The sequence below is a fragment of the Miscanthus floridulus genome, chromosome 17, assembly GCF_019320115.1.
Source record: "Miscanthus floridulus cultivar M001 chromosome 17, ASM1932011v1, whole genome shotgun sequence".
Classification (NCBI taxonomy): domain Eukaryota; kingdom Viridiplantae; phylum Streptophyta; class Magnoliopsida; order Poales; family Poaceae; genus Miscanthus; species Miscanthus floridulus.
Window position 1 is genome coordinate 88,743,174 of NC_089596.1, and position 11,058 is coordinate 88,754,231.

Here is an 11,058-nt window from a genome sequence, read left to right on the forward strand (position 1 = left end):
CTCGATTGCCCAATCGATCTCTATTACCATGACCTAACTTAATTGTCTCTGCAAAACACACGTTAGTCATAGTAATCTTGTATTGACATTAATCACCGAAATCCAACTAGGGGCCTAGATGCTTTCAGAGAGGGATGGGATCGGAAAGGGGAGTGTGTGGTGTGCTGTGGTGGTGTGAGTGTGACTGACTTGGCGTCTACTGCACTTGAGGGCTGCTGCGTCAACCTGGAAGTCAGTCGGGGGTGGGTCACGTCTATTCCGTGAGATTGTGACTCGCAAAGTTGCTTGGCTTTTTCGGTTGGACAACACCAGGTATGACATGCTTCCAGTTCTCTAGTTACTAGAGTTGGATGGCCGTAAGGCGTCGCCTCGCCTTACGCCTTACTCGCTTTAGCGTAAGGCGGTAGTTGGTCGCCTCGCCTCGCTTTACCGCCTTAAAAACATTGGCCTTAACCATCTGTAAATAAGCTCACTGTGCTCTGATAACTCCTTTTGTACTGGCAAATTCTGGGATCAAACGTCTCATACAAAATTCTGGGAACAAAACCATGCATGAACTTGTCTGGATGCTCCTTTACAAGGTCTTTGCCCAGGGAAAAAAAATAGTACAGCTTTAGCCTTTAGCCAACAGCCTGTCATTTCTTCAGGTAATCTGAACCCTGTTCAATGTCCCCCCAACAAAGCAACTTCTGCACTCCACGACCAAACTTTTGAAATATTTTCCTTGTAAGAATTCCAGTGGATGCAATCTATATTTTGCTGGGAGTCTTGTACCTAAAGGGTTCCTTCAGATCTACACTAGATTTCAGAGCTTGTTGCTTATCACTAAGAAACTTAGAGAACTCCAAGACCTTTTCCTCTTTGCCTTTTTCTGGGGAGCTACTGACAAATGGGGATGATGATGGTGCCAAAGCCCAAACTGATGAGAGCACTTCATTTGGTTTGTCCAACTGCTCCAAAATCGCGAGCTTTCCAATTGCTGCCAAGAAAGGAAATGCATTCCTTATTTCTTATATGTACTCAAAAGGGTTTTGATATCATTAATATCGACTAAGGGCTTGTTTGGATGTACTCGTATCCACCTCAATCCACATGTGTCGGAGTGGATTATGGTGGAACTTTAACTATTTTCCACTCCAACACACATGGATTGAGGTGGCTACGAGTGCATCCAAACAAGGCCTAAAGCTGAGAGTGGAAAAAAATACGAGCAAACTTAATTAGCACCGGAATACTTGAAGACCGCAACCAGTAATTTGCAGGGGATGCTGAAATTCAGATGAGGTATTGTGCTTCCACCACCATGCTTAGCATTACTGGATATGATAACAAAAATAATAATAAGTCAGAAAAAAGACAAGCTCTTCAGAAAATGCATACTTCACCATTCTTCTAATCCGAAAATGAATGACACGTTCTGCTTGCAAGTAGCAGGAACACTAAGATAGAAAGTTGATACAGTCGATGAAATGGCAAAATAACTTGATGAACTTCAAAAGGTTCTAGTTAATGTCTGTAGGGTTTCAAAAAGGTTCTATTTGATACCTTGTTATTATCCCAACCATTAGCCCATGTGAATTAACAAGAATGCCACCACTGGCCCCTGGATGAACTGCCGCTGTTGTCTGCAGCATTACTGGTATGTCCATATTGTCAATCTCCAGAGCACTGGCCAGATGAGAAAGTTGATTTGATGGGATTTGGACAACCTTCGACACAACCCCCGAGGATAGAGAGGAGCATAGGCCTACATTCAGATACTCAACCATCAGTTCCATAATAACAAAACTCAACATTTGCAATGGCATGCACATTGATAAAAAATACTCCCTCCGTTCCACATTATAAGCCGTTTTGGCTTTTCTAGATACATTATTTTTACTATGCATCTAGACAGCGTATATCTAAGTGCATAGCAAAAGCCATGAATATAAAAAATCCAAAACGTCTTATAATTTGGAATGGAGGAAGTATCAAACTGCTCTAAGCACTAATTTTAGCTGTGGTTCTAAGATTTTTCACCTGATCGGGGTCCAAAAAGGCCATGCCCAACAACATAAACAGATGACCCTGCTGTTGGACAAACAAATTCTGGTCTGATTGTATTTAATTCAATTGGAACCTTATCTATTTGAAGCAATGCAACATCAAGTGGACCCTTTGAGATGAAAACCACGCTAGCATTGCACCATATCTGTCTCTCTGCATGGTCCAAACGAACAGATATTCTCTTTTCTCTTTTGAAACCCAAGTTAAACAATGAAACCTTATGATCGACAGCATCTTCATTGGAAAATTTGCCTTGTGGCTGCAATGATTTGTTTTCTCTAGCATTGAGATGTTCTCCAGTGAATGAGGCTTGTAAATCTGAGGGTGAAGTCCTCCCAAATCTCCAAGGTTCCAAGAGATGAGCATTTGTCAGAACTAAACCCCTTTTGTTCAGAACAATCCCTGAAGCCCAAGATGTATCACCAACCGTGACAAGAACAACTGCAGATATAGCCTCTCTGAGCGAAGGGGGTGATATGCAATGCTGATTAATTTTGTTGACCGTAGAAGAGACAAACCTCCCACAGTTGTATCCATGCCGTAATTCCATAGATTTACTATCCGTATTTTTGTCATTAGGTAGTTCTCTTGGGGCACGTCCAATTTCCTCCAGTTTTTTGCTGTTCCATTCCGTGCATATTGCATCCCATGTAATCACAAGCTGGCAAGTAGATTTTAAGATAGCTAAGTTACATATATTAGATGTGCAAAGGTATCTTGTTGAAACCAGTGAACTCACCTGAACTTCTATATTGCTGCCTTTCTGTCTTAATGGGTTCATCAGCAGCCCCACAAGGCAAGAATTTCGATCAAAGACTGGAGCGCCTTCCATGCCTTTGGTCAATTTAAGAGATTGTCAATAACTAATGTCATACTATACAAGAAAAGAAAGAAAGACAGAAAGATGTTTACCAGGGAGACAGTGGATGTCAGCCATCAGCAATGAGCTCCTCACAGCGCATGGAGGAAGGCAATTCGCAACAGCACCAACTGATATACTGCTCAAAAAGCGCATATGTACACAAATAAATAGGACACTCCTATTCTGTCTTCTAATAATGGTAGCAAAAGAAAATAGTCAACAATAGCATGCCAGGCCTTTTCAGTTTCAGAAACGTCAGTATCTAGTTAATGCCTTCCAGTTCCAGGTCACTAGACATACTGGGAATAAACACAACACAACAACTGTATATGCTTTGGAAGATCTAGTGATGACGTGCAAAGCAAAGAGTTAATAAAACTCTAGATAGCAAAAGTTTAGCATTTTCTCCATAATGCATATGGAACGGTATCAAGTTTTAAAATGTCTGGAGTTTATCATTACTTAAGTCAGCATTATGAATGCCCAGACTATGTTCTTGTCACCAAATCAAAATGTTCGACAGTTTGCATGTGCTAAATTCTGGTGCATACTTAAAGACATTCTGGCATTATGCTAAAGCAGTAGAATAAAAGTTACCTGTTGAAGAAATGGAAGGGTGACATGAGGCCAAATGGAGATCCTACTATAAGCAAAGGGTCCCCTCGTTGTTGCATCACTGAAACATTGATACGTCTTGCATCCTGTTCACCAACGACCAAAGACTACTAAGTAACAAAAAAAAATAAAAACACTACAGCTTGCAACTTTCAAGGTGCTAAATTTCTAGGAAAGAAAAAATATGTAGACCTGCGCCTTACATTTGAGTTGAAGGTTGAAATTCCTAGAATACCAATTCTTGTGGCAGACTTGGACAACATCAATGGGTCTACTGATTCAATAGATGCATTATTCCTTTTAGACTCGAGCGAAGATCTGGTATCATTTTCAACCTGAGGAATTCTAACAATAAGTTTTAATGCAAGACAAACGAGGGCAACAGTTTAATACTTTGATTCGATAAACAAAGAGACCTGTTTCTGATTAGCATCGGCCAATGACCAGCCTACATCCCATGTTGGTCTTCTGATGAACTCTTCATGTCTCAGTAAGGACAAAGCAGAATCAGCAGCTGTCGGAACATCAACCTACAGAAGAAATGAGCCTTCCGGTCGGTCATGTATGCGTAAGTATCAAGGGTGAAGACTAACCAAAACCTACAAATGTTATCTTACTATACGACAGAAGCATGTATTTTCTTCTGTTAAGTACAGTGTACAGATGCAGATCACTAATAACTAAGGAAAAATGTGGTTCACCTTAGCTAAGGCCAAAAAAAGAAGGGTACTTGTAATGAGGATATCTAAACAAACTCCCTCCTTACTGATCTTAGTTTATTCCTAATGAGCAGCCCAAAGCCAGTCTTAAATTATTAATATAGGTCATTGGTACGATGAGACAAGAGATGTCAATGGCAAGCCAAGCAACTCTTCTTACCAAAATGAATTGATAGCAGCTACTAAAGGTTTACACAGTTTTAGAACACTGGAAAAAAACAATTTGGAATCATAGTTTAATCAAAACCAATAAGGGCTGCTCCAAAGCACAGTTGCACAGCTCCTTAAACTGAAAGTAAATGCACATGGTGTGTAAACTTAAAACTTTTAAGTCCAATTGGGCATCACCACTGTTTCCAAACATAGAACATCCTCACAGATCTAAATGGACTCAGAAAACAACCACCTTTATCTTGTACATATCAATGGCTGCTATTTTTTCATGCATCTGTTAGTAACAATATAAACTCACTCCCTGGCTGCTACTTTTTCATGCATCTATTAGTAACACTATAATCTGGCTGAAAAAATTACAGTACTGACCACGGCAAGCAATCGAGCTGGAAGCCACCGTGGAGGTCCAGACTTCCCATCTTGAGTGTTCCCCAACTCATGCTGCACACATCAGAGCAGGTTCAGGAATTCAGGAAAAACTTCCTGGTTTTGAAACTAGTACTGTATTTTGGAAGTTACAAGTTCCTTACCATGGTACAAGACTACAAGTACCCACACTGTACATCATGCATTAGATTATTACCAGCTACATACTCCATCTGTCCCTAAATATCTATCGTTTTCGTTTCCCGAGAAACAACTTTGACTAAATATATATTAAAAAATATTAATATTTATGGTACATAATTAGTATTATTGAAAAGATCTTTGAATCTAGGTTTTTAATAAATTTATTTGGAGATACAAATGTTGCACGTATTTTCTACAAATCGAGTCAAACTTGTGGCATGCACACCAAGGGCGACAGTTATTTAGTGATGGAGGGAGTAGTTTGGAACTGGGATGTAATTGACACACTTCCAGCAATTATCAGTGTGAGTTTGCTTAACTTTCTTGGCAAAGAGGTACTGATTATGGGTGATTGAATGCTAAGCACGAATTCCGCACCGATGCTTATCCTTACCTCAACAAGCACATCAAGACGCACCTCCGGAACCAACCTCGGCTGAAGCTCCTGGAGGCATCCAATTCCAAACAAGGAAGCAAACAAAAGCTTAGCACTAGAAAGAGTGATTATAGGGTGACGGTGCTGTGACACTGTAACCTACCTACCTCGCCGGAGTTATTCCGCTGCTCCGCGACCAGGAACGGCTCGACGAGGGAAGCAGCCGTGAGCGCGACGTCTCCTGCCGCGTGCCCGTGGGCCGCGCAGATATGGTCGAGAAGTGGCGGCGGCTCAGCCAGGGCGCCCCGCGGCAAGAGCAGAACCGACGCCGAGAGCGTGGTGGACCCCGAACTGCAGCCCAAGTCAGCACGGAGCTTTAGGAAAGCTCGAATTTGTCGAGTAAAATATCGAATCGGGGAGGGAGGCGTACTGGTGGAGGTGGAAGGCGTGGCGGCGCATCTTCACGGCCTTGGGGTCCTTGAAGCGGAGACGCCGGAGAAGGGAAGAAGCACGGCGGTTAGCGAGATAATTCGGAGGAGTTGAGCTGGTGATGATGCGAAGTCGCAGACTAACCGGACCGACGATTCGAGCCATGGCGGAGAAGTGGCGCGCTGCCGCGGCGATCTCCTGGGCCTCCATGGCGCGCAGGGAGGGGGGATGGGCGAGAGACCCCGACGAGAGCTGTACATAGCAGATAGTTGAGAAGTTTGGTTGCTTCTCCTCTCCGATGGAATATGGAAAGGAATTCTTTTTATTGATTTTTTTTTTTTTTTTTTTTTGCCCGTGTAGACTTGTCGCTCGTTCGCTCGGAGGAATTCTGAAGGAATCTGGATGAACCTAAAGAAATTTATGAGAGAAAAATACTGTTTCGAATGAAAAAAGAAACGGATAAACCAGGTTTAAAGACAAGCGAACGGGGCCTTAGAGTTTTAAAAACCCCATTATTAACCTCAAAAGCTTGACATCATACTAATTGAACCCTTAAAATCAAACAAATACCCACTACGACATTTTAAAGTATTTTTCAAGATAGTTTTACTAAAAAATTATATATATATACACACACATAAAATTGGGAGCTTGGGGCTTCCAATAGGCAGTGCAAGCCCTGACCAAACTTAACTGGTCTGGTTCCACCGAACCAGCTCCCCACTAGCCCAACCGAACTAGCCTGCTAGCCCACCCACCGACACACCAGACCCATCTTCCTGGGCCCTGTATATTCCTCTAAACCCTAATCCCCACACATTCACCCCTGGCCGCCTGGCCGCCACCTCCTGGCACCCGCCGTCTGACCCCGACCCTGCGATCTCCCCCTCCCCGGCGCACCCTCACCCACCTTCGGTGGCGCCCTTCCCAACCACGGCGCGGCTCCCCAACGAGGGCGCCCTCACCGTGTGCTGCGGCTGCTTCTATGGCGAGCTCGCTGCAGGGTGGGGAGGTGCTCGGGCGGACCGAACCGGCGGCAGGCGGCCGACTCCTCAATCGGCGGCGCGCACCTTCGGCATCTTGGCGCCCCCTCCCCACCACGGCTCGCGGCCACAGCTCCGACATCCCGACGCCCCTCCCAACCACGGCCCGCGGCGGCGCCCCTCCATGGCCCGACCAGCAGAGGCGTCGGTCCTCCGAGCAGATCTAACGGGCATCCACGCAATTCTCCGGCCAAGGGTGGCTCAGGCGACAGCGGAGGCTTCCACTTCACCTTTCTCGGCGGTTGTGGCGGCCCCGAAACCACCTGCGACGGCGCATCCTCTCCTAGCCGCGACGGCAGCCGCAGATCTATTGGCGGCATGAGGCAACTTCCGCAGCGGCAGCCCTCTCCTCAACGGCACGCCCCTCTACTGGCCTCCACCCCGACCCCATCGGTCATAGTGGCCTCCACACTACCGGCGGAGGGGACACTGAGGTGCTTGATGGAGATCCGGTGCTAGTAACTCCTCTGTTGCCGTGAAGCTGCAGGTGCAACGCTCATCGTCGTGATGCTGCAGGTGCTCCTTGCATTCTCGTGATATTTTTCTTCTAATTTTTTATGCTTCTTAAGCCATAGTTGCTATGCCATATTTTAATTCGATTTAGGCCTTGATTAGTTTCCTCTCTTAAAGTTTAGTCTCTATCAAATCGTATATTTGGACACATGCATTGTATATTAAATATAAACTAAAAAAATAACTAATTGCACAGATTACGACTACTTTGCGAGATAAATTTTTAAGCCTAATTAGTCATAATTTGATAATGTGGTGCTACAGTAAATATGTGCTAATACGGGCTTAATTAGGCTTAATAAATTCGTCTCGCTGATTACCGATGACTTCTGTTATTTTTGTTTTATTATTACTATCCGAACACTCTTATGTGACAACCCCAATGTAACATTCGATGTGACACTTCTAAACTTTAGCCCCTAGATTTAAACACCACCTTAGTCGTAGCAATGCAAGCAAGCATGGATGCGTCCATTTAGAGAAATTGTTTCTGTGCTTGTATATATAAGTTTCTATGCATAACAATTATGATTTGGCAATCTGACTAAATAAAATATTTATTTACGATGGTCAGTGCAGGTTTCTAAAAAAACTAGATAAATTTTGATTCTCACAGTTTGTTTTCATGTACTTTGATTTTTTATTTCTATTCGTCTTGAGCCATCGGTGTAAGCAAGAAATCATCTAGAATTCTTCATACACTGATGGAGCACATTTTATACATTTTTGGAGCACTTTTATATTTAATGTTGGAATATATTTCTATACATTGTATTAACGGTTGTCCAAGCATTCTTGGATACATCACTAGATGACATTTGTATACATTATTGTTACATATTTCTATATAGAAGCTGTTCCGTTATACTTGAGTGAAATATTTGATTTGTACTTACTATGTTTCTATGCATCCGCTTGGTGATTTAGGGGGAGCATGCTAGGCCTGTTCTATGCAAACATACAAAATCTCCAAATCTCAACACTGGACTGTACGAGTTACGCTCTCCAAGTGCAGGCTCAAAATTTCTATGCATACATACAAATTTTTGTTTCACATCATGCATACAAAAGTTTCTATGCGTACATAAGCTGCCTCACGTGCAGGCTGGTCACGGTGCGGCTTCGCGTGCACCGATGGGAGGGCCAGGGTGGACTCGTCGGCCGACGGCGACTGGCAATGCTCGCCCCCGGCAACGGCCAATGAGCTCCGTGGCCCCCTGGCGATGGCCTGGCCTGGCCGAGCAAGAGTGCCGGCAGCCCTTGACGGCGAGCTGTGGCGCCCCGGCTCCCCTCTCCATGCGACGACCAGCAAGGCCACATGGTCTGAAGGCAAAGACAGCTCACGGGTCATGGGGCAGCGGCGAGCTCGTGGCTGCACTGGGTCTGCAACGTACAATCGGCGACAGGACACACGGCATCCCCACGCGAGCTCTAGCATCCCGGCGCCCCCTACGCGGCGGTAGCTCTGGCCTCCTGACGCCCCCTTCCCACCACGGCCCGTGGCGGTGCCTCTGCCCAGTCCCCTTCCCCAACATCTCCGGCAATGACAGCGACACCTCTTCATCGTTTTTTTTGTTGATTGTGTTTGTATGGTTGTGCGCATAAGTTTCTATATATGGCTAAACTGTATCGTGATATGCATTCTATACATTGTTACAACAAATTTGTATACATTGGAGTAGTTATTTGTGCACTGCCACACAATTATATACATGGTTAGAGCACTCTTCTATGCATTGTTAGAACTCTTCGACATATATTGTTGGAACAATTATGTGTACGCTTTCACATAATTTTATACATTGTTGGTACACAATTCTAATCATTGTTGGAGCAGTTTCTATACATTTTTATGCGGTAATAAATTAATTTTCATTTATCTAACTACTGATTTCAATGCAAAGTCGACACCAAAAAATGTTTCTGCGCATTTTAACCATTGATTCTATGAATCTGATCGTCAATCGCGTGTTATTTTTTTAATTTTGGAGAAGATGAGATTGTCTCCATATTTAACGTGTGCGATCTGCATGTTCTATGTATTGTTCCCATGTTAATTATACAACCACATATAGGAAAGCATGATGTTGGTGGAGACAATCAGTGTTGTTTCAGGTGGAATGTCCATCTCGTAAAGAGGCTTTTACGCGGTAACAAAATTAATTATTATTTATTCAACCACTAATTCTGAAACAATTCTATACATTGTTCTATGCAACCACAAAATTAACTTTTATTCATCTAACCATAAATTTCAATGCAACCTCGGCGCCAAATTTTTCTGTGCATCTTAACAATTGATTCCATGCATGCAATCGGCCATCACGTCCCATGATTCAAATTTTAAATTTTGGAGGAGACGAGATCGTCTCCATGTTTTACGCTTGTGATCTTCTTGTTCCCATGTTAATTATACACCCCTATGGTGGGAAGCATGATGTTGATGGAGTCAATCACGATTGTGTCCAGTGGAATGTCCATCTCGTGGAGAAGTTTTTACGTGTTAATAAAATTAATTTTTATTCATCCAACCACTAATTTCTATGCAACGTTAGTGAAAAAACTTTTCAGCGCATCTAGACCATTGATTCTATGCATCCAATCGGCCATCACGTGCCATGATTCAAATTTCAAATTTTGGAGAAGATGATCGTCTCTATGTTTATATGCTCTCGCTCACAAGATTATATGCATAGAAAGATACATAAAACTCTATCTTAATGCGCAAATTTATGAATTTTATTTTTTTTAAAAAAATATATTCACAATGGATCTTGAATCGTGCACAAAAATATCAGGAGTTCAATGGTGAAAACCGTTTTTGAATCGGATCCTTCGTTGAGAAATTATAATGAAAAAAATAGAAGAGCTTGATTGGGTTACGTCAGGTGTGTCACTTTTTGTCAGGTGGAACTTCCGGCTGGCTATACGGTAACGAATTAATTTTAATTGATGCCATCACTATGCATATAAAAACTTTTCTGCATAGCTGGACCTAAGATTTTATGCGTCGGATCGGTTGGGTCCCCACGAGTCCTCTTCCTGTGCACGCGTCAGCTCCGTGGAGGGGCGTGTGGGGTGGGTGACGGGGCTCTCCATTAGTGTGTGTATATATAAACTTTCAAAACCGAACAAATTAATCACTCAACTGCTCAAAGTGTTTTTTGGTGTGCTTTTGCTGACGTGGGGGGTACCACATCTCAAATCCCAATATGCTCTTTTTATTCTGGTATTGAGCCAAGTCACCTGATTTTTTTTTCTACAACACGCATATCAGTCTCTCTTTCTCTCCAAGCATATTCTTCTATCTATTTATATATATCATTAGTCATTGCTGGCTGATCCCACCCATCATCTTTGTCATCCTCCTATCCCTATCACCGGTTTCTGTTGCCCTGACCTTGAGTGCTGCCACGAGGAGACTAGGCGGAGATCGATAAGGAGGAAAGGATACAGTGGCGAAGGACATGGCACTTGTTGCTTCCTGGAGTGGGACAAACATCACATGAGAGTGCTCACCATGCTCCATGGCTCTTAATTTTTGGTTATACGACGGTCGACAACACTACGAGATCCAGGACAGTAGCTAGGTACTAGTTAGAGCAAGGCTAATAATACAGCCGGCTTGCTGGCTGTAAGGTTCCTTGCAGCCTTCTCTCAGCCCACTCATATAGTAGTTGGCTATTTACAGTTAATACATGGCCCACT

The 11,058-nt window shown here is 43.4% G+C and overlaps 1 protein-coding gene and 1 long non-coding RNA gene across 3 annotated transcripts; one reads left to right on the forward strand and one right to left on the reverse strand.

The window, feature by feature from the left end:
• Positions 1-475: 475 nt before the first annotated feature.
• On the reverse strand, positions 476-6,069 carry LOC136516235 (glyoxysomal processing protease, glyoxysomal). Of its 2 annotated transcripts, none has more exons than XM_066509594.1 (14): positions 5,939-6,069; positions 5,796-5,842; positions 5,533-5,716; positions 5,384-5,434; positions 4,789-4,860; positions 3,943-4,056; positions 3,730-3,861; positions 3,509-3,612; positions 2,962-3,047; positions 2,789-2,883; positions 2,023-2,710; positions 1,546-1,747; positions 1,228-1,316; positions 476-979 (listed from the first exon to the last, which is right to left on the reverse strand). In XM_066509594.1, exons 1-14 carry the CDS (start codon positions 6,002-6,004, stop codon positions 750-752), a joined length of 2,160 nt encoding a protein of 719 aa, XP_066365691.1. In that variant the 5' UTR covers positions 6,005-6,069; the 3' UTR covers positions 476-749. The 2 variants fall into 2 exon arrangements, with proteins under 2 accessions (XP_066365691.1, XP_066365692.1); XM_066509595.1 differs by having other exon boundaries at positions 3,730-3,823; positions 3,920-4,056.
• Positions 6,070-6,572: 503 nt separating this feature from the next.
• Positions 6,573-9,043, forward strand: LOC136517143 (uncharacterized). Its single transcript, XR_010774231.1, has 2 exons — positions 6,573-7,353; positions 8,278-9,043. It is a non-coding gene; the product is annotated as an uncharacterized lncRNA (long non-coding RNA).
• Positions 9,044-11,058: the final 2,015 nt, after the last annotated feature.

Excerpts from the sequence above, each read along its gene's own strand:
- LOC136516235 (XM_066509594.1), bottom strand. The coding sequence starts at position 6,004 with ATGGAGGCCCAGGAGATCGCCGCGGCAGCGCGCCACTTCTCCGCCATG. Across the intron at positions 3,613-3,729 it reads TTTCAACCTTCAACTCAAAT|GATGCAAGACGTATCAATGT; the intron begins GTAAGGCGCAGG and ends GTTGGTGAACAG. Across the intron at positions 2,884-2,961 it reads TGACATCCACTGTCTCCCTG|GCATGGAAGGCGCTCCAGTC; the intron begins GTAAACATCTTT and ends AATTGACCAAAG.